General features: G+C 48.0%; 1 protein-coding gene across 1 annotated transcript in view; it reads left to right on the plus strand.

Annotated features, from left to right (window-relative positions):
• Positions 1–23,900, plus strand: part of SSH3 (slingshot protein phosphatase 3) — a 496,888-nt gene that overhangs the window by 72,324 nt on the left and 400,664 nt on the right. Inside the window, exon 2 of the mRNA XM_069628949.1 lies at positions 22,963–23,003. Within this exon, the coding sequence (XP_069485050.1) occupies positions 22,963–23,003 (41 nt within the window). The remainder of the gene's footprint in view (positions 1–22,962; positions 23,004–23,900) is intronic.

The following is a 23,900-nucleotide window of genomic DNA, read 5'->3' on the forward strand; positions in this document are numbered from 1 at the left end:
CTCCCTGCTCAAAACACTGCCTCATGGGAGCTCTTTGAGCTGGCTTTACTCAAACCTTACCATCAAACGTTGCACTGGAAGTGCTTGCCAGTGTTTTTTCAAAGCAATCTTTTAAGAGTTAAGGACTTAATTGGAGTTGTAAACATGCTACTAGTGTAATAAAAATGTCTTTGCTAGGTCTGGCTTCAGTCACTCTATTTAGAAGCATGATGCATGTCCACTGAACAAAAACGAGCACTGGCCAAGCAAACAGTTTTGGGCTTGTGTATAAGTATTAGGCATTTGCCAGGCGCCTCTATTAGATGCCCATGTACTTGCACGAGTTTGGACCTGCTACAATCGATATATGATGATATGATAGTCTAATTATATTGCACCTATACACAATGTGTTTCAAAGTGCTTCAAGGCAAGGGACGGAACAAGGGAAAATACAATGACATTCTTATGGGCCATGAACAGTAAGGATGTGAAATTAACTATTGTATTCGGCCGAACGACATTTCTGATAGTGCAAGAGCTAAGACGTAGATAAGGAAGGGAGTGGGAAGGAAATGGAAACAGACAGGTGACTACCGTACTAGGCCTGACGACATTTCTGGTAGAGACGGAGAGGAGTTGGGGGGGGGGGGAGGGGTAGCGTGGGGGAATCCAAATAAGGGGAGGGGGGAGGAGACAGACAAGGTTGCTATCATACTAGGTCTAGGGACAATTCTGATAGAGTAAGTGCATAGAAGAAAGTAAGTGGGGGAGGAGATAGGAAAAGGGAGAGGAGGAGAGAACAGAGAGTAAGATATCCAGTTAATACCACTACGGCAGTGCCCAGCAAGTTCCTTTCCCATTCCTACACAAAATCCTAGGCTATTGGCATTCCCAATGCTTGTTTCTTATCTTTTGTTCTCTCTTCTCTGTTCCCTTTGATCCTTGGATGGGGTTAGGGCAGTCCTTCCTTCTCCTCCACTCATTCTTTCCTCTCCTCTGATCCCTCTGACCTGGGAACCAGTGTATGTGCTATGTTGCGGGGCTTGCTCCAGTGAGGGTCCATCTCATCAGTGGCAGTAGCGGTCTTCACTGCTTGCTGCTCGTCCACACTGGATGCTAGCGGGCTAGAGGTTTTGGCATTCCGCTCATCTCGCTGGTTGGCTCTGGGGATGAGAGCGGAGGGCCCAGCCCTTCCTTTGTACTCCGACTCAGACTCAGTGTCTGTTGGCAAGCTCTGGACCTACCACGTTCTGTACAGGTTCGATTCGCTTGGCGTGGCCTCTGCCTTTCAGTCTCTGCCGGCTGCTTTGCTGGGCGCACAGCGTCCCCTTCAGGCATCTGCTTCCTTCTGTGCTACTGCCGGGTCTGTTGGTCTGTGTGACTCGACCCCTAGTCGATGTTCTAACAAAGGAGGATGGCCTCAGCGTTGGGTTTCTCCTCCTCTATTCAAGGGCTGTTGGCCCTTTATTTTCGCTCCGAGATTCAAAAGGGGCATATTGTACAACCCCAACTGTCGAACCTGTGGTAAGTTCTTCATTACCTTGAGCCAGAAACGTAATTGTGATGCTAGTCTTTTTTACTCCCATGTAGGCAGAAACTACTTTAGGTATAGGGAGTTCCCCGTGGGAATGAGTCCTTGTCCCCTGAAACAGAGTCCCTCCTAGTGAGGTCCTGCTCTCCCAAACCCCGAGGCAGGGTCTTGCTGAGCCTGCTCACCTCCCTATATGATATGATATATGGCATTTATAACGCGCCTATACACAAGTGTTTCAAGGTGCGACGAAGCAAGGTGCGGGGAAATGGAGGGAAGGCTGAGACAGCGATCCTACTAGGCTGGGTGACATACAGATCGCGCAAGTGCAGGGGAGGAGGAAAGGGAGAAAGTGCGAGGGGAGGGAGAAGTGCAATACATGGGATAACAGTAAAATAAATAAAGACAATAGTTAATAAGTAAAAGTGCGTGCAGCAGACGGCAAGTGAAGGGATAAGTGCAGACAACAGGTGTCGAGTGCTAGAAGGGGCTGTAGGGATACAGAAACAGTCCCCAAGTTCAAGGTTTGCCAGGGGGGCAGTGCAGGTGTGCAACTGGCGGGGAGGGGATCTGGGCCAGAGATCAGATGGCAGCCAGTTAACCAATGCAGTTTCAGAATCAGCCAGGAGGTCAGCAGGGGAGAGGAGAAGAGAAAGTAGGGGGTGGCTCCACCAAGGGAAGAAGGGACAAAGTCTCCAGATTTGTCACAAGCCATAGCGTGGGCCCAATATGGCCTGCTTCAGACAATCCTCAGTGGCGTAAGACAACTATTGTGGTGACTGGTGCATTATAAAGGCTGAGTAACGAAAATGTTTGAAAACTTCTCTGTGGCTCAACAGAGCCTTTTTCCTAGCGACCATGCCTGGCCATCATCACCTGCTTGGCTCCTTTTGTGTTAAACTGCTCCAGGCATTGAATGGTAAGCCCTACTGAGGTTGGAGCAAGTTCGGAGAGGATTGGGGCATCTGTCAAAGTTCAAGGGCCCTGGCAGACTCCTGTCTTTATCTTGGCTGACTGTGAATAAGCAATAACGATGCTGGGACAGAAAAACATTTTTGTTTTAGTGCGAAAGGTTATATGATATGATATGGCATTTGTAACGCGCCTATACACAAGTGTTTCAAGGCGTGAATCAGTTAACCAAATTCACTTTAAAAAAGAAACAAAACATTTTCGATCACCTTTCCTGCAACACCATCTAACTCTCTCAAATACAGTCCTGCAATGAGTCCAAACAAATATGCAAAAACGAATTAAAATAAAATCATTGTATATTTCCAACCATGTTTTTAGTTATGAAATAAGAATGCTATCACTACCTCCTCCGAAACAGGAATGGATGCATACAGCCAGAGACCCATTTCAAATGGAATCATTGACACACATGATTAATGAAACCAGAAGTACTCGGGTGGAGTGGTCTCCCTTTTTTATGAAATGCATGTCTGGAGAGGCGTGAGCGACGCTGAGATCACATTTACGGGTGGTTATGAACGTTTTTAAGATTTGAATGAGATAAAAGAGAATATTATCTAACACAGAAGTTAAGAGACTAAAATGGCATTTTGAGTAAAATAACGAATTCCTTGCTCTGCTGGGGGTATAACCATTGCTAGTTCTACGAGCAATGTTCTATAATGTACAACTTGTATTCAGTGTTGAGGAATCTTTGGTTACACATTTGTCCATGACTTTGTTATAGATTTGCTGTGCTTTTTCCTTTTTTCTATTATAGAAAGAGTTGTTTGTGAGATGACAAAGTTGGTATGACTTGCCTTTTTTTATAACTAGTTAAAACCAATTAACAATATGTTTGGGGAAAAACATGCCATCAACAATTTCCTAATTGCTGCTATTTGGCTCGGCAAAACTTACCCGAAAAAGTGAGAGTCCCACTTTTTGATTCAGATGATTTTGTTTTTTGGTAATTCTTCAAAAAAGACCAGTATTTGGTTGCATTTTGTTGCCTTCATATCATATAGTGACTGTCTTCCAAGTGCAACATTTTTTTCAACTTTATTTGGTTTCTATGGAAGGCAGATATTTAAAAACCTGCAGGTCCCTCGTAGGTGCCATTCCGTTCATACCATGATGCCGTGGGTAGGTGCCATTCCGTTCATACCATGATGCCGTGGTGTGTGTAATTGGGTGTAGTTAAAACTGAATGGACGGGAGTTTTGAAATATATTCTCCTCTGTCCTCATGCGTGAAGTATTCTTCACTTCTCTTCAACTTCAAACGCTGGGTGTTCAAAAATATAGATCTTTCCTTTTATTTGGTGCAGAGATCGGAGTGTACACTTTATCCTAGTCTCTTTCCTGTAAAGAGACAGTATCAAGGTGAGCCATTTGTCCTGGTTTTGTTGTTGCTCATCAGTGGTAATATTTTAGAAAAAAAATCAAACCAATTCTATAGAAGATTTAGTGGCAGATTTCTTTTTGTTTATTATTATTATTTTTATTATATAAAGTAAGTCTGCCATTTACGAGGTTACATGTCTGTGAGGGCTGCCCGAGGATAGTAACAGGCTGTTTGTTGACGGCTGCGGTTTTCCCAATGGGCAAACTCCTTTGGCGCATTGGTCCTCATGACCCCTTCTACGCCCCTCTCATTCGGCTCCAATATTTTCCCGACGGTTACCGGCTCGGGCTTTCCCTTTGCAGCAACATCTACCTTATGTGTGTACTCCCTGCCGTATTATTTGTCATTCTAGCGCACCCTACAGGGGAGTCGTTATGTCGCCCGCCTTTTCAAGTTAGAGCGGTTACACGTCATCTGTGCCCCTCCCTCTGCGGAACTTTAGCAACAAACAGGAAGCGGGCAATTCGTAGAAAACTGATAAATCCATTGCAGATGTGACAGGACTTGATCCATCAGTTAGTTACCACGTTGAACAGTATCCAGAATCTGCTCAGGGTGCATAAATCATATTAGAAAACCTGTTTATACGTTTTCAATGTGAAAAGGGGAGAGTGTCTTCTCTTCTGCTACCACTGGGCCCGCCTCCTCACAGCACTCTGTGACCCCTGGCCTGTTCCCATTATGCCTCTTAAAACGGACTGTCACTCTGCCTGCCTGTAAAATGGATACATGTTATGCATAACGCATATGCACAACTTTACGTATTTTGTGTGTTTGGGAGAATCACGATTTTCAGCGCTATTTGTTTTCACTCTTTTTAACTGGCTCCAACCTGAACTTTATTTTCCAGCAATACAAATGAAAGGGGAAAAACACACTTTCCTCTTTCAGGCGCAAGATGTCGCACTCCACTGTTCTCAAGTGTTGGACAGTATGGGGTTGCCTGGGGGGGGGGGGGAGCGGGGGGCAGGGGATGTCTGATGACTCTCATATTTTCCTAAAAGCTAGGGATTTTGGACGGTGGGGGTGGAGGGGCATGGACGTTTCCGTTTGAGAGTAAATGCTCCCTGGGTTATGTAAACAAGAGCTGCCGTGTCTCCCGTTTTACGATGCAAATAGGAAGGCTGAGAGCAGGGCAGTTTCTAGTCCATTTAGTGCGCAGGGCGCAACACTAGGAATGAGCCCCTCTCCCCACCGCTCCCTGCGCGCCTCCCCCACCGCTCCCTGCGCGCCTCCCCCACCGCTCCCTGTGCGCCAACACCATGGCACCCCGCACACCACTCCCAAACTACACCGTTAAGGGACTCCTACCCAAAGTCAAACAGTCCGTTGCACAAGGAATGAATTGCCATTTGCAGTGGTGGTGCCCAAGACAATTGTATGCCCCAGTCCCACTTAGGCTGCAGATAATGAGGACTGGGCACACCAAGAGACCATGAATATGGCATAGGATGCAGTATATACAACCAACAAAGAACACAACATTCTGAAGGGGGTTTGGAGGCAACCTAAGCCAAAAGGGCAATGACAAGGAGACACCTGAACCCAATAAACAATCACTTTAAAATTCTTTGAATGGGGATCAAGTGAATGCTTTGATATAGTAAAGTCTGACTGTAGACTTGTTATAAGGATACATGGACCCAGATTATTTATTCATGCAATGTTTGTTGGGTACCTGTTTATTTATGCAGTTTTTTGGATACAGGTATCCTACAAACATTGCATTAATAAATAAATAAACTGGGTCGTAGCTTAAAGAATATTTACTCGGCAACACTGGTCAAAACTATTATCAGCATAATGAAGTAACTTTACCATTGCCATGGAAGTGGTTTAAAGTGGAATTGATATATAGGTTTGGAAAAGAAGCGGCATGAAAGAAATAGCGCAGCTTTAAACTATTTTTTTGGGAGAGGCAAAGCTGTCTACAATGCACGCCCACACCCCACTGCATCTAGCCTCCCATCACAATGCCAGCACAAAACCATTCAGTGACTAATGACCCATCAATAGCAGTTTCCTGCCGGCAATGTTATGAGAGGGCCTGGTCATAGCTGCAGGGGGACCTGAAGTGTTTTAATTGTATTGCAAATCCCCCACCCCAGTTGCGAAAGTGGTCAGAGGGAGCCTCTGACTTCTGTAATGTCACTTAGTACATGCGTACTACGTGACATTACAGCCGGAAGGGGCAGCTCAAGCACCAGACCCGCAGAACTTTCCCTACCACGGAAATTCGCTGCACCACAAACTGGGGAATTTCATCCCCTCCAGAGGCTCCAGGGACCAGGGCAATTGTGCCCCCCCCCCGGGGCTGTTCCCCAGGCAGCAGCCCGCCTCGCCCGGGCCTAGAAACGGACCTGGCTGAGAGCAGACTTGGGCTTTAGCGTGCTCTGCACAGGTGCTGTAGCCAGTGGAGCTCAGTAGTTATTTTGCTGGTCTTTGCAAAGACCACCGTTTGTCAGTCCTGACATGTGAATTGAAAGGCCCTTTGGGCTAAACAGCACAACATGCCAAGACTCACCATTAGTGGAAAAGGTCACTTTATTGTGAAGGCCATAGCTTACAACATACCTGCCTTGTCTCCAGATTTATCCCAGAGACACAGTGTTTCCATGCTGTTCTCCGGGGAAGACTGAGGTCTCCTGGTTTCTGGTTGTGCCAGCAACTCGCCCACACCTCCATGTAATTGTCTTGCGATAATCTACTCTCACCTCCCCCAGCTAATAGTTCTGGCCGGCTACCCCGACATCCTCATCTGCCCATAGAGCTGTAGCTGGACTCTTTTTCTGGCTGTAGCTCTCGAGTGCTACAAATTCGGCACATAACACCTCTGACACGGAAAGATGCTGTTTTTGTATTGCATATACTCACACCATCACATTGCAGACACGCACAGATGCCATGATATACGTCACATTGCCCACACCATCCCAGCACAGACGCCACAATGTATTGCACATTCAGCATGCCATCGCACTGCCGACATAAATAGCTGCTATGGTGCATTGCAAACTCCCTACACCGCTGACCTGTATTGATGTCATCGTGTATTACAGATTCAGGACACCATTACACTGAAGACATGCATGGATGCTGTGGTGTATTGCAGCCATGTATTTAGGCCATGGTGTAATGCAGACTGCCCACATAATCACTCCACAGACATGCAGGATACCGTGGTGTATTGCAGAATCGCCACAGAAGCATACCACAGACATGGTGCACTGCAGACTGCCGACCTAGCGTAAGACCTTTTTTTTTTCCAAAAAGTGTGCGGGCCTGGGCTGGTTGGCAAAAGTGGGCTTGGCAGTGGGCAAAGATTTAAGTGGATGTGGGAGGGGCATTGTGTGATACAAATCTCTGGGTTTTCCTTTTTGAAATGTAGGCAGGTATGGTTTTACAGGCTAACCAAACCATTAAACATGTAGGTCCCACTCCCCCCACCCCATTACCTCCCTTCTAATATTCCTTCCCCCTTCAACTCCCCAACATCTTTCCCAACTTTATCTATGTCCTCTCCCAGAGCCACCGCCCATCCTTCTTCCCCACCTCTTTCCCTTTCTTGTAACGCTGAGCTAACCTGCCTGTCCGAACAGTACAAAGGAACTCCTTACTAGAATATGAATCTGTCTTCAACCAACCATCATTTAACCAACCATGCCCCCGGCTTACGGTTCCAATATCCCAAATTCCCCCAATATCGGTCCCCACTACTCGCATCCTGAACCTGGAAGCCAAGCTAACCTCCCACATTAGCAACTATGGAACACTGAAATACAAAGTCTGCCCTAACTCCTTGCCACCCTGACCTGTCACAAAAACCACCATCTCTCCCTTATTACTGTCCTTCCCTGCCCACTACACCAACCCATAAACTTCCCTCAAGCTAAAATTACCGGGGTGGGCAGGCAACACGATCGGCATCAACAGGTGATTATATTGCAATGCATACCACATGCTCCCCAGGGCACCCCTTGTGCTAAACTGCACAAAATACCTAGACTCTCCATTAGTGGAAAAGGTTGCTTTAATGTGTCAGGCCACAGCTTATAAACTTCGCTAACCTGGCGCCTCAGCCTTGCAGGCTAGCCAAACTGTTAAACATGTAGGTAAACCCCCCCCTCCCCCACCCTCCATTCCCTCCCTTCAAATATTCCTTAACCGTTCAACTCTCCAATATCTTTCCCAACTTTATGCATGTCCTCTCCCCGAACCACCTCCCGTCCTTCTTCCCTTATCTTGTAACCCCAGACTAGCCTGTCCGCCCAAACAGTACTACCCACTCTCCTTACCGCGATAATAATCCTTCTGCCTCAACCAACTATCATTTAACTTGCTGTGTCCTCAGCACTCAGAAAAACCCTCCCCTGAGGTGTTCTTTCTGACCCACCCCCAACCACTCTTTGTAATTTATTTTATTTATTTTTTAAACCCTCCTCTCCTGACACTCCTGATGCCCAGACGCCACATAGTCCATCCCTTTTTGCTAGTGAGATGTAACCAGTCTCTTTAGTGGCCCAATTCATTGTAACTCATAGCTCTGTGCCAAAGCCTGTGTACTCCTTCTTTAAAACTTTCTGAAATGCCAATCTGTTTCGAATGAATTGGGTCCGCCAACATATTCCTCTTCTGACATGTGATGTCCACAGCTGCGCTGCTTCAGATTTTTTTTCGGCAGAGGGCGTCCTTGCATCGATGGTGTTGGGTCGATGTCCCTCAGAGGCCTCCGTCGAGGGTGACGTCATCGGATGTTATAAGTAGCACGCACGGCGCCCGTAGCCTCAGTTCTGTTTTTTCTGCAAATGTGTTTGCTTCGAGAACTCGGCGCACCATGTGTCTTCAACTTTGTATTGTACGATTTAGGTCTTCTTTTTCCACCCCGATGACCCTGCGGTCTGGTTTCAAGAAATGTCGGCAGTGCGGGTTTAAGATGTCCATCACAGACCCACACAGTATCTGCTTGTGGTGCCTGGGCGAGTACCACGCCACGGACGACTGCTCGAAGTGCCAGTCGTTGACTGCAAAGGCCTTGCAGGAGCCTAAGGGGAAATTAAAGGTATGCCGTGTTTCCAAACCCCGTAAATCCAAATTGGCTGGTATGTCGACCGACTAGTCGAGAGAGTCTCCTCGTCGGAAGACGTCCAGAAGATCTAGGTCCCGGAGTGATTCGCGCCACTCGTCCTCTTCGTCGAGGCAGTCCCGGAAGCGGCATCACCGTTCGCCTTCCCCGTCCTCTTTGGATGACGGATACCCGAAAAAGATGTCCTGCCCCAGTAAATCCCCTACCCCCGAGGAATGGAAGGCTTTTCGGGAGCAAATGTTACCGATTTTTCAGTCTCAAGGCACAGTTCCGTCCGTGCCTTCAGTTGAAGCCGGCAAGGAACGGCCTTGGTCTGATGGACGTGCGCCCTTGGGCCCAGGCAGTAGGTGCGATAAACATCGGGAGCCTTCGACGTCCCGTTCGGACAAGGCTTCAGGGGATTACCAGAGACGTGCCAGGTTGCGGTCTTCGTCTCCCACAAAACCGTTGAAGCCTGAGAAGCTGTCGAGAAAGGTGTCAATGCCATCGGCGCCATGTCCATCGAGTGAGTCCGTCGGGTTTTTACCTGGGGTTAGACCTTCGAAATCTTTGCTTTTTCTACATAGTCTCCGTCAGAGTCGTCGACGCCATCAGTGCCTGCTGAGCAGGATTTGCCATCGGAAGCCTCTGTGGCTTTGGAACCTCTGAGGAAGGCTCCTGCTAAATCTGTGAAGCCTATTCCTGATAAGAGGTGCACTCCTCTCCCTAGGAAGTTTTTCCAGTCTCTCCAAAACATTTGAGGAAGATGATGATGAGGAGAGATCTGATGGGGGACTTTGTTCCTTTTGGTCTGCCTTATGGAACGCCTAATGCTCCAGAATGTCTCATTGACGGGGACAGTCGGATTGAGCATCTGCGTCAGTCCTTGCATGATGCCAGTGGCCTCGACACATCTCCTGATATGGAATTTGGGAAACCCGAGCCTGGTGAGCATGCCAAGTCCTGCTATAGGGGACTGATGTTGAGAGTTGCTTAGTACCTGGGTTGGTCCAGGCCTCAGGTTGAGTATGATCAGGATGATCTTACGGACATCTTGGATCAGAGTCCGTCCACTGACCCGGTGTTGCCATTTCATGTGGCCTTACAAAAAAGGGTGGCTGCTACTTGCACTTCCCCGGAGTCTATTCCGACAGTTAACAAGTCTTTGTCAAGGAAATACTGCCCATCCAGTAGCGACCCTGGCTACCTGTCCACTCGCCCCACTCCCAAGAGTTTGGTGGTTCAGGCGGCTATGGCCACCTCAAAGCAGGCAGCATACCCCACCATCCCTCCGGATGGGGACGATAAACGCATGTATGGATGGGCAGGCAAGGCATTTTCTGATGGGAGTAGGGCCCTGACATCGGCCAACTCCACCTGTGCCTTGGCAACTTTTTTGCACGCTCTGTGGAAGTATTTCGTTTGCGGCTGAGCATATTCCCGAAGGGGAAGAAAGGGATGGCTTTCTGGCTATTGTGAAAGATGGCAAGGATGCCATTTGTGAATCCCTTCAATCTGGGTTGGACACTGCGGATTGTGTCACAAGGTCCATGGCTACGAGCATGGCTACGAGCACAGTCATGTGCAGATTTGCGTGGTTGAGGAAGTCCAGTTTTGCACCTGATGTGCAGGCCCGTCTTCTCAACATGCCCTTTGATGGGTTGCATCTTTTTGGCAGCAAGGCTGACGAGAGTCTTGAAAAGTTGCAGACCTCCAAGACGGCCGCCAAATCTTTGGGCACGGCTGTCCGACAACCTCTGCCTTTTTGTCCTAGGGGACAACAATGGATGGGTGGTTCCTTTTCGCTATTATTCATTTAGAAAGGCGAAGGGAATGCCCAGTCAAAGGGGCCTCCGTAGAGGCACTCGTGGTGGACGACGTAGGGGTGCCAAAGCTGCTAAGGCAGCTGCCTCTTTGCCTTCCGGCACTGCCACTTTTGAACAGCTCTGAGGCCATGACTCATTATTCTAAGCCTACGGTTACTGCCTTCCTTTTCTCCAATGGCCTCACGACAATCTACTGGGAAACTCTTTGAAGGTTCCGGATCCGCTCCTGTTGCAGGAGATTTTTGCCCTGCTGGAGAAAGGCCCTATAGAACCGGTGCCTGTGGCGGAGTGGAACAAGGGTTGGTATTCCCCTTATTTTTTGATACCCAAGGAGGACTGGGGACTGAGACCCATCTTAGACTTACGATGCTTGAACAAGTTCCTCAGGAAGTCAAGTTCAAGATGGTCACTCTTTCTCAGATCCTTCAGGCCCTCCAACTTCAGGGTTGGTTGGTGTCATTTGATCTGCAGGATGCTTTTCATGTACCGATCCCCATGGGCGTAATTTTAGGGGGGATAGGGGTGTTTGTCCCCCCAACTTTCATGGCTCACCATTTTGTCCCCATTCATTTGGCTGGGGCACCTTTTCTTCAGATGTCATGTCCCCCCCCCCCCAACATTTTCAGTAAAGTTACTCCACTGCCGATCCCTCTCAAGCACAGAAAATACCTCAGGCTCGCAGTTGGCGGATCCCACTACCAGTTTGGGTGCTGCCTTTCGGGTTCACCTCTGCCCCAGGGTCTTCAAGCTCATGGTGGTGGTGGCAGCGCATCTCTGGAGAGGGTGATTCATGTGTACCCCTATCTGGACAATTGGCTGATCAGGGCACTTTCTCCCGAACAAGCCTTGGATCATCTCAGCATCACCTGCCACTCCCTTCACAAGCTTGGCTTCTCCCTCAACTTCAAGAAGTCTCATTTGACACCATCCCAGCGGCTCCAGTACATAGGTGCCGTTTTGGACACTTTCCTGGGGATGTGCTCGCCAGCCAAGGTGAGGGCATATCACATAGTGCAGATGGTCACAAAATTTCAACAAGCCCAGAGTCTTCCGGGTTTCGAATTAAGGTTGCTCGGCCTCATGGCATCCTGCATTTTTCTGGTGCTAGAGAATGAGATCCCTTTAGTGGGCTCTACGAACTCAATGGTCCCAGTTCTCAGGCAAGATGTCTGATTTTCCTTCATGTTCCATTTTCGATCTCAAAGGACCTTATTTGGTGGGCCGACGAGACAAATCTAATGAAAGGGGAGCCTTTTTGGCAGCCATAGTCGGGTGTCACAGTGGTGACGGGCGCTTCCCTGACAGGGTGGGGAGCTCATGCCGATCTATCCATTAACGGTCGTTGGTCTCATCGGAGTCCAGACTTCACATCAATCTTTTATAGTTGAGAGCCATCGGGCTAGCGCTGAAGGCTTTCCTGCTGTCTGTACGGGGCAAGAATGCCATGATAATGATGGACAACATGGTGGCTATGCATTATCTCAACAAGAGAGGGGGGTGTAGGGTTACTACCTCTGTGCAGAGAGGCAATGCAGCTCTGGTTCTGGGCAATGAGCGAGGGTATGTCCCTTTCGGCGATTCATCTAGCCGGCACAGAGAACATGACAGCGGATGCTCTGAGCAGGCAGATCGCGGTATCCCACGAGTGGGAGTTAGCTCAGGAAGTCTTTCAAGAGATCTTTGCCCTTTGGGGAACCCCTCAGGTGGACCTGTTCGCGACCGGGGCCAACCGGAAGTGCGAAAGCTACTGCTCCAGGGAATTTCCTCGCTAGAGGAGCTCTAAGAGACGCGTTCATCCTGGAGTGGCTCTTCCTGCTTCTGTATGCGTTTCCTCCGATCTCTGTCATCCCTCAAGTTCTCAGGAGGTTGCAACGGTTCGGGACCCGCATGATCCTCATTGCTCTGGATTGGGCCACGAGAGCATGTTACCCGGACCTTCTAGACATGTCCATCTGTCCTCCAATGCGTCTTCCCCAAAGAGAGCATCTTCTCTCGCAAGAGGAAGGTCGGGTCCTCCATCCAGAGGTCAAGACTCTCAATCTTCATGCATGGTTTCTGAAAGATTGAGCTATAGGGATTGGGACCTCCCAGATGATGTGTGGAGGTGTTGGTTTCGGCTAGGCGGCCCCCAACAAAGTCCCTGTACCGTTGCCATAAGTTTTGTGACTGGTGCAGAGGAAAGAATGTGGATCCTTTTCAGTGTTCGATTCCGAAGGTTCTCTCCTTACTTTCTTTGGCCCACAGGGGTCTTCAGGTGGGCACCATTGAAGGTTATTTGGCAGCGCTGTCTATCTTTAAGCGCTCTTCAGAGGATTGTTCTTATTTTAAAATTCCACTGATCACTCAGTTTTTGAAAGGGCTCACAAATGTGTTCCTGCTGTCTCCGTTTCAGGTGCCGGTCTGGGACCTTTAATTTGGTTCTAAACTTTCTGATGTGTGCTCAGTTTGACCCCTTGCACTCTTGCCCTTTAAGGTTGTTGATCCTTAAAGCTGTTTTCTTAGTTGCAGTTACATCTGCTAGAAGAGTGAGCGAGTTGCAAGCAACACCCTTTACTTTGTTCCATAAGGACAAGGTTGTACTGAGTACGTCTGTCCTTTCACCCTAAGATTGTGTCTGAATTTCATTTGAGTCAGAAGGTGGTACTCCCCGCTTTCTGCCCTCCTCCTCATCCTAGTAAGGAAGAGGAACTGCTTCATAGGTTGGATCCTAGAAGAGCCTTGAGCTTTTATCTATCCAGAATGGCAAAGATCAGAGTGGACAACCAGCTCTTTGTGGGGTATACTGGACACCGTTTACGACCGGCTGTTTCGAAGCAGACCTTGTCCAGGTGGATTATCCTCACTATTTCAGAATGCTACCGGTTGGCTGGTAAGGACCCTTCTGCGGGTTTGCGGGCTCATTCCACCATGGGCATTGCTACTGTGACAGCCCTCCAGAGGGGGTGCCGATGAAAAATATCTGTGATGCTGCAACTTGGTCTTCTATACACACACGCTTGTCAAGTATTACGCCCTGGATACTTCCCATGCTCAGGATGTTGCCTTTGGTAAGGCAGTGCTTTATATAATTGGGTATGTCTGAATTCTTTTCCCTCCTCCAATCATTTTTACTGTTTTGGGAGTCTGTCATAGATGAAGAATACTTTGGACACAGTCCATTCGAAGAACACCTTACTTACCAAACTGGTAACGTTCTTTCGACTGTATGTTCTTCCAACGTATTCCTAGTCACCCTCTCAGCCTACCCCTCGCAAGAATTTCCCATGCCATTACAGCTTACGTCCCTCAAGGCTAAGTGCAGTCGAGGCTGTGTTCTCGGCATGTGCGCCACATATTGTGAGGGGAGAAAAACATAAACTGAGGCTACGGGCACTGTGCTAGCTACTTATAACATCCGATGACGTCACCCTCGACGGAGGGCTCAGAGGGACATCGACCCGACACCATCGGCGCAAGGACGCCCTCTGCCGAAAACATTTCTGAAGCAGCACAGCTGTGAACATCACATGTCATAAATGAGGAATACGTTGGAGGAACATCCAGTCGAAAGAATGTTACCCATTTGGTAAGTAGCTTGTTCTTCTTTCCCGCTATACCCTCTTAACTACCCCTCTCTCCATTTACCTCCCCTGACTCTTCTCACAGCCCTCAGTCCTAATATAAGCAATCCTGCCCAGTACCTTCTTTCTACCCGTTAATAGTGTCCTTTCCCATCCTACCCTTGCGGGCCACACGCCCCCTGCTTTAACAAAGCCCTTCTCCCCCGCGTTCCTAGCCATTGACCTCCGCATACCATGGCCACCCTACCTTATAACCAAATAGTACTAGCCGACGATCCCCTTAAACCCGTAAGACCAAATCATCCAAGTACCTGGTAATGAACGCAGCCCCAAATCACTCCTGCACAAATTCACCTACTCAAGCCGTTCTGCCCAGTTCCCTTTTACCATATACATTGCCCTATGCCCACCACCCACACCCTGCTAATTCCTGCTGCCATTACCCTACTGCCAAAGTAACACCTGCGGAACGCTGACCATGTTGTACGTCCACTTCAGGTATGAATACTGCTTCTGATGCACCATTTGGATGAACATATGCCCCTGTTGTTTATCCCCCTCCCACAGCCCACTCATGAAAAAGGTCAATCATTCTCCCAAGCTTTTCCTTTAAAAGGTACTCTCAGCATTATCAGCCATTGACATCAGGGGCACTAATACCAATAGAGCAAAACTTTAAGGATCTAATGCTTCTGATGTTATACCAGATCTACCGCAAAAATATACCATACGTTCAATTGCATCCTACTGTTGTAGAATGCATTAAGGTGTGCTGTGTGGCGATTACGTTTGAGAAAGAAAACACTATGAACACATTTAAAACCTGTTTTAAAATGTCCTTTTTTCCCCTGAGCATCATCCATTTGGTTCCTCCCATTAGCTTGTGGCCTTTCTCACGGTAAAAACTCCTACCCGCGTCCCATTGAGGACCCAAACCTCCCTGGTCACCGGCATTCTGACTCCTGGCACCAAATCCCACTCCTCGTATTTTTACATTTTTTTTAATTCACCTACTACATTTCCCACTTCCCTGCACCACTTAATGAGCCCATCCATCGCCTTCTTCCCCCTCCTTTCTCCTCTCCTGCCCACCTTAGTTGTGCCCCCATGCCAGCACCATGACCGTACACCGAGCGATTACCCCCTCCCTCATTCGTTCCCCTCTATGTTGAAATTGCCTTAGTCCAACCCACTAGTCCTTTCCCATTACCGTCATTGTAATCCTGAAATCAAGTGATCCCCCTTTCGGTCCCCCTGCCCCACACCTCTGCGCTCACCTCTTTCCACACAGGAAAGCCTTCGCATCTACCCCTCTCCTTTTCTCCCCTCCAACTCTTTGCCACCTATTCCGCCCCGTCTCGACTGCACCACCTTCTGTCCTTTTGTCTCTTACTGCCACTGCCCTGGTAACGAGAAAGAAAAGAGACAAATGCTTGCCTGTACTGTTTGTCTTCCTCTGTGGGGCGTCCACCACACCGCTACCTCCCCTCCTCTTCCGCTGCTGGACTCACCGCTAGGGGGTAGCAGCACAAGCTACCGCCTCCTGTCCTCTGCTGCTGAACCTCGCCACTTGGGGAAGCCGCCAAAATAAGTCCCCCCTCCTAGACTGCAAAGGTGATGGTGCCCCCACCCACTTCCCCTTCCCGGGACGCTTCGCCCCCTCACCGCCCAGGTTTCTCCCGTGCCCTTCCTTGATGAGGATGGCGTCACGCGCATTCCTCCCACTCCCCCAGCTCTTCCCTGCATCCCCCTATGCCTGCCCCTTCTGCATGTTAGGCAACCCCCTTAGAAGCCTTCCCACGACATTTCCCACCTTATGCTCCCATATCTCCCTGCCCCCTCTCTGCCATGCACATCGTTTCCCCAAAACCCCTTCCTACCTGGTGTGAAAACACCCCAGACCGCTTGCCGTTCCACTGGTCACTGAAACACCCTTGTGGCTCGCCCCGCTCCCAACAAAGCCCGTCGCTGCACCCTGGAAGCAAACCCTGGTGGCACCCAAAGAGCAAGAAGCCAGGCAGATGAGTCTTTTAGTTGGGGAGCTTTAGCCTAATGATTAGGGTGACATGGCTTACTGTGTCGAAAGCTGCCAAGAGGTCGAGCAGAATCAGGGCCGAGGTTGTATTGGAGTCTGCGTTTGTTGGTTGTCCCAGATGGATAGTAGTGCCGATTCTGTCTCCCGGGTGTGTAGCTGGCTTGTGCTTGGTCTAGCAACCAGTGTTGTTGTACGTGTTCTTGGGTTAGTTTGTATAGGTATGTTTTATAGGAGTTTTGCCGGGTAGGGAATTTTTGTAATCGGTTTGTGTTAATGCACCTAAAAGATGTGTGTTTACCTCTTCAGATCTGTCAGTAATAAGAGTAGTTTGTTCCGGTGGCTCTACGTGTACTACTAATCTGAACATATCTGTGGAGCTCTGTGTGTGAAAGCAAGGGAACAAGTGCTTTATTTATGTGTCCGTTTCCTATTTTTTGTTGGGGGTATTGTTACTACCTATTTTTCTTTTTAGGGAGTATTTGTCTATTTCTTGGGAGTACAAATGGTGGATACATCCCTTTTTATCTGAAGGACTGCTTTTACCGTATCTTGATCTATTATTTCCACTTACAAACATGTACATTATATCAGAGTTGGTAGACTTGGCATGCAGGTGGGCAAGGGAGAAGAGAAACCACATTGAAAGATTGTGCAGCTAATTGTATTGCCATCATATAGAGCAGTGATTTTGCCATGTGACCTCTGCTCCAAAACCTGCATGCGCCTTAGCAGCTTTAGCCAGGCAAGGTGCTAATAACGACAACATGGGACAATCCATACCTTGCCAAGAACTACTCGATGTAGCCATGCCCCGATTTTATTTTCCATTCCTCTTTATTTAAAGAACTTACCAGGCTACAAAGGACGCGTGACTTGGTTAGAGGAATGCGCAACCTTCAGTTATCCATGCGCATCTAAGCTGCTTTCTGGCACAGGCTTTCTCAGCTGGCTTACTGAAATAACTCTGCCCTCTCTGCCAAACTCTGACTCATTCCCAGGACCTGGCTCCTGCTGGTGATCGTGGCGGACAGCAACTGCAACTCTCTGGCTATGTTGTGTACGGGGATATTTTACTCTAAAATTAAATAACTAACACATTTTCTTTTAGACGGGGTGGCTAACAGAAGAGCAGTTGTCTTCCCTTTGCTGCGGTTTTGATGTGTTTAGGCCAGTGGCGGCAGCAGTGCGTGCTGCAGAAAGGAGCCCTGCTGCTGTATTATCTGATCTGAAGATGGCCTATAACTTAAACAAATAACTTTTTAAAACAAAAAATGTTTTAATTGCCCAAATATACCCCAGTCAACAATGAAAGGTATGTTTCTACCCCAAGAGGCTCCACTGGGCACAGCATTTTTGCTAGTGCGAGTCCTGTGTCTAGTGTCTGCCTCCCCATCCAGGGATAACAATTTCAAGTCACAAGCTACTAGCCAGCCATAAGAAGTCACTTTCCACCGCCAAATACGAACACCACATCATTCCTTGCTCACCAAGAGTCAATTATCAGTAGCCAGTGGTGAGTGCAAATTTCGAGCCTTGCTCCCATCTGTCTCTATGCATACTGAGAAAGAAGAAATGAGGGCCTGCAGTTTGTATATCATGTTCTGTGCTTTCTCTCAACCATGCTCCCAGAACCGATAGCATGACATTTAAGAAATTGAGGGGAGCTCCCAGGGAGCCACTCCTCTCCTAATCTACCATTCCCTGATGATTGTTCCACTCTGTAAGTAACAGAGTTGTTAGAGGAGAGAGAAGGGGCGAGAGAGTCACTGCGTCAGAGTGAGGGAGTCAAAGTGTAAGCTGTCTGCAGAGGTCAGTGTGAGAAGTATTGTATAGGGTGGGATGATGGAATAGCGGGTGGAGATGTGGTCTGTCGTTCTTAAATTACTGACCAGCAGGCATGTGGGAAGGGTTTCCTGGTAAATGATGATCTACCTGCCATGAGGCAAACCATTAATCTACCACACAAACCTGGACGTTTTTTAACCGGGGATGCAAGGAAAGCATAGAAGAGGACAACGGCCCGGGGGAACGATGGGGGAAGAAGGCAACTCCACAGGGCCGGGGGGAACTTGCAAGCAAGTGGGGTGATTACCAGTCACCTGGGAAACATTAAGGAGGCAAGGGCAAGGCACATGGGGAACTTCAGGGAAGATGCAACTGGGTAAGATAAGAAACCTGGGAAATGGGCACTGGATAAGAGGTCAAAGCACCTAGGCAACATGGAAGGGCGTATGAGGTCCAAAGCCCGGAGAAATGAGTCAGAGGTCAGAGCACCTGGGGCTAGGAAGAAGAGCTCAAGGCACCTGGGAAAACAGGGAATTGAGTAAGAAGTCAGGAGACCTGGGGAATGAGTAAGTGGTCAAGGTGCCTGGGGAGAGGGGTAAGAGCTGTAAAAGTTCAAGACACCTGGGCAATGGGGGAATTGTGTAAGTGGACAGGAGGAACCGTGAAGCGGGTCAAAGCATCCTAGGCAAAGTGACAATGTGAAGAGTTTTAGTAACCTGCGGTTCGCAGGAGGATAGCATCTGGGGAAAGTACAAATGTGTAAGGGCACTAGCTCGGGGCAGAAACCTGATGCTGCATTGCTGAAAGCGGAACACCTGTAAATTACCTCCTGCATAAAAAAAGCAGCTGCAGCCTTTTCCACCCACGATAATGAGTCCCATGATATTATGGGGTGGAGGGGGCATGTGGGGCCAAAACGATGTGGAGACCACCAGGGTATGAGAATGAAACTGGTCGAGGGGCCTAGTTTGGGCTGTTGCAGCTATGTTGGCCATCCACAGGCCTGTGTGATTTCTGACTGCACCAGAATCATGCTGTCACGCATTACTACAATGAGCATTCCCTGAGGGGTGAGTGAGTGGGAAGGCCTTACAGGTACATTGCCCCCTCCCATGACCAGACCCACAAATGAACACATCAACACCATTGCCCATGTTTCTCAGAAGGCCTAATAGCAGACCACTCTGTGCTAATTACAAGAACTTATCCTCCCTGAAGTCTGTGAAAACGGAAGTGCTACTTCCCTGGAACCTTTATGACTTCAGCCCAACTCAAAATAGCTCTGCCGCTGATAGCCTGCCGATAGTACCAAGAAGTCATGTAAACCGTGAACGTTGCTATATAAAAGTTGCTTAATGTATCAAGTACCCTCGGGCAAACGGCAAGAGTCAGAGCCTGTCTGACCTCCAGGCAGGAGTCCTAGAAGCCCAGGAATCCACACAAATGAGTGAACAAAATAACATGTGGGTGGTGTAGGAAACAGGTCAACATTTTGAAGGGGCTATTGTAGAAATTGAACTGTATGTGTATCACAGTCACTATTGAGACCTTTGCTTCTTCCGTCACTCTGCTGCTCGTCTGGTTTCTATTCTTTTCTCGCTAGGCCTCCATCACTTTCTGCTTTTTTTGTCACTCTTGCCCTCTCCCGCTGATTCATTTTCATTTCTCTTGTTCTTTTTCTCCCTCTCTGTTTCTATTTCTAATGTCCTAACACCGACGTATGACTGAGGCAGGAATGCGCTTTGACTCCCTCTCTTTAACCTATATGTTTCAGATATAGGAGAGACCCTAAATTTAGCAGCCCTTATACCACCTCGGTTGGGATCCGTAAAAACGTATTTGGTGTTGTATGCAGATTTCCTGCTTTTCGATTTCCCGGATTGTGATGAGGAGGCTTTTGGGTGCTTTTTAAAAAATAAGCAAAAGAGAATGGCCTTACAATAAACCCTGCCAAGACCAAAATCCTTGAGCTCTCGAAAGGCAGGAAACCTGGACCAAAGATGTGGAAGTGTGAGGAACATCTGGTGGGAGGCGTAGAGAGCTTAACATTTTGGGGTTTTCACTTCTCCGCAAAAGCCTTATTGAGGGACACACAGGTACTACTGACCCTTTAAAGCAAAGAATCTAACTAACCAGTTGGTTTAGGTTGACGGGAGATATGGAAGAATTTCAATAAGCAAAAACAAAGCGGTAATGGCTGGAAGGTTTAGAATAAATCTTAATCTCTGGCAGCATTGCTCTGGGCAACCCTCCAGACCATTGTTCTTCGCCTGGCAACACAGAAGTGGAACGACCATATGCAAATCAGTCTTGGTCCCACCCCAAAAGGGACAGTCCAGCCCGAACTGCTGGGTCACATCCCTTCTGCATGAGACCACAAGCATGCCCAGACATGTTTAAGCCTTGTTTGGCCTCTTCTCTATGGAGTAGCTTGGGTTTCCAACCAAGCTGCACCTCACGGAGGAGGCCAAACAAGGCAGAAACGTGTCTGGGGTTGCTTGTGTTTCCCTGCAGAGGTGACCTGGCGTAGCAGTTCGGGCTGGGCTACTACCATTGGTGGGAGTACCTGACTAATTTGCATATGGCTAGACCCCTTTTGCAATGGTGCAGACGGGCTAAAAAAGGTGGTGTGGAAGGTTGCTCAGAGCAATGCCAGTGGTTCTGATTCATTCAAAATCTTCCACCCATCACTTTTGTGGTTAGAATTTCAATAAGGGCAGGCATCCAATTTTATGAAGGGAAGGTGGTACCAAAGCATGTTATATGGTCTAGAACTTTGGCCTTACAAGACTTATGCCTGGTTGAACACAATAGAGGGAACGATGTGGGGACGAGTACTGAGGGTCCTCAATGGACTCTCGGTGGCAGCCATCGGATACAAGCTGGTCCTCCTCTCTTTGAGGGTACGGGTTCAATGACTGAGGCTGTCTTTATACCAGAAAATAAAATCGTCTAAATCCCTTAACTTGTATACGGTAGCAAGATTGTCCCTAAAAAGGAGAAGGAATCTATCTCTCAACTCAGGCTCGTATTTGGGAAAATTGAGAGCCAATTGTGAATCTCTATTAAAAGAATTGGGATTGGACACCGAAACTCTGGTAACAAATCCGGGAAAAAGTAAAGAAGGCTCTATCAGTAGGATTGGGCGAACACCATAGATTCATTTCATGGTTATTCTTCCCTGAGTGTTAAGGCCCAAGGGCTAAATTCAGAAGTGGTGGCTTGACACGTTGTGAAGCAATTGAGTCATTCTGACAATATACCCCTCGAGTACAAAAGGACAGATTGAGGAGTATTGCCCGAAAATATTTGGTACACCCCGATACCCACACAGCTGGCTGCAAAAGAAAATAGCCGAGGATTAATATACAGCTCAAGACAATGAGAGAACTAGGCAAGATTATTAGCTGTTACTCACAAGTAAGAATGATAGCTAGGACTGAGAATTCCCGAGCTAGAATGGTGATTATCCTGGAACAAGAGAGGTAACAATTACCGAGGGTAACAAGGTAGAGAAGAGAAAGAGTCTGACAGTAGTTTGCTTACCAATAGAAGGGTGTTTAGTGTCTTGGAGTGTTTCTGAAGAAGGGATTGGTGCAATTGAGATGTAAATCCGGGAACACAAGTCTTGTTCACTATTCCCGCCTGCATGAGGACGCCTAAACAAAGTCTTTGATCCTTGCGCTGTTGCGCTAATGTCCCTTGAGTTCTTTACAGTCTTCAAGCAGGAGAAGAAGAGAACACGTGACGAGTGGTTGAGGGTTTCCGGATTCGGGATGATCTAGCGAAGGTATGCAGTCTGACAAGCGTTCCGAGTTGGCAACAGACAGGCAAGTTGTGAATGGGTTAAGCGGGTGCAGTCCAGTAAGCTATCTGAGTCGGCGACAGGTAAACCAGTTAAGCAATATCAGGAGGCGAGGCAAGGAAAGTCGAAATACGGAACAGGGGATCGAAAACCAGGAGAACAAGATAACAAGAGACAAAACTTTGAGAATACAAATTCAGAAGCAGCACCGTGCAGCGTGAGCAGGGTTTAAATTACGAATCATCTGACTGCACGCACAACGTGCCGCCGTAAACCTGAATGCATACGTGTATGCAATGGAGCCAGCGTTTCCAAGGCAACCCATAGCGTTCTCTGAAGGAACGCATACTTTTGGACGAACAGGCGTTCTAAGGGCTTAGTTTGAGTCCCGAATTCATAGGTATACTGGCAAATCTGCTGTAGGCGCGGGAATGTTTCCTCTTGTGTGTACCTGGTTTAAGACATGATCAAGAGGAACCTAGCGGAACCATGACACTGAGCCACCTTTCGCATGTGCAGAAGCCAAGGGGCATGATAGCACCATGTCTATCACTCTTTCCGAATAAGCATTATCGTAACCTTATAATGCGCCTTAGGTGGAACTTGCTTGCAACAAGAGGTACAGATAAGGCAAGGGCTCATAGAATCATCAGACCCGACCTGTAGGCTTTGCAAGAGTAAGGAGTCGGTTGGACATTTTGTTTTTGGAATGTCCGGTCCTGCATTTGGAAAAACAATGGATCTCAAAAATGAAAAGGGAAATAGTAGAAGCGCAGACTTGATAGAAATCTGGTACAGATTCCTGATTCCTCCGTCAAAGTTGTAACGGCCTGGCGGTAGATGCATTTTAAAAATCCCGGACATTTTTCAGTATTAAAGCTTGGAGTGTACAAGCTTTAAATAACTTGTGGAAGTGTTTTTAAATTGTTTTTTATTCTGAATTGTAAAAGTTTGTAAAAAAGCCAAAAACAAATTAAAATAAATAACATAGCTAATGTCCTGTCTCTCTTTCACAGGATGAAGAAGTCCTCCGTAGAAGGAGCAGGTTCCAGAGAAGGTAACGTTGGTGTCTGCATTACTCTTGTGCTGTTTCCATAATCGCTATCCCTGCCATCTTGTGCTGTGTTCCTCATCTCACACCCTGTTCCTGTGCTTCCTCACCATCCCACACTCCTTCTCTCGGGGTGTGTGTTCTCTTACTCTTCCCAGCAACATTTGTCCCTTTTTATCATCCCTCCCCATCTCCTATCATGGTGGTTTCTTCATTTCCCGCCCTCCTGCCCTATGGCCTGATTTTCTCTAGGCCTGCACTGTGTTCCTCGCCCCTCTCTTCTGCTCTTGTGCTGTGTTCTTCCCCTCTCCCCCTTACGCTCTTGTGCTGCTTGTCCTTGCTTTCTCACTCCCCTCCTGCCATGTCCCTCCAGTTATGTGCGCACTGTCCCTCCTATCTCGCGCATTTATTTTGTGCTGTGGTCCCTGTTGCCCCTGTGCTGCTGTGCTGCATCCATGATCTCTCTTCCCCTCCTGTGTTGTGTTCCTCGCCTCTTCTATTTATCTTGCGCTCTGTTCCTCTTGTCGTCGTCCCATGACTGCTTCTGTTTCCTCCGGCCATGCACTTTATTCCTTAATATTGCTATCTCTGTTCCTTGGCGGTGTTCTATTATCTTCCCTGGCACTATGTCCAACCATTATAATGATAATAGTTGTCAAGAACTAGCCAATGCACTGCTCGTACAAGCAGCCATGCTGTAGTTGCATATTTAGACGTTTGGGCATGGTACGAGTGCTCTTCCCGTATTTTTGGTGTACATTTATTTATTTATTTGCATTTGTGGAGCGCACTTGCAGCCCATAAGGCATCGAGGCGCTGTTACAGAGGATACACAGATTTAAGATTACAGGAAGGTGCCAGGAGGGCTCTTAGTTACAGATTGGCATGCATGTATGCAGTAGA

This window comes from Ambystoma mexicanum, chromosome 12 (assembly GCF_040938575.1).
Source record: "Ambystoma mexicanum isolate Mex_15411 chromosome 12, UKY_AmexF1_1, whole genome shotgun sequence".
NCBI classification, from domain to species: Eukaryota; Metazoa; Chordata; class Amphibia; order Caudata; family Ambystomatidae; genus Ambystoma; species Ambystoma mexicanum.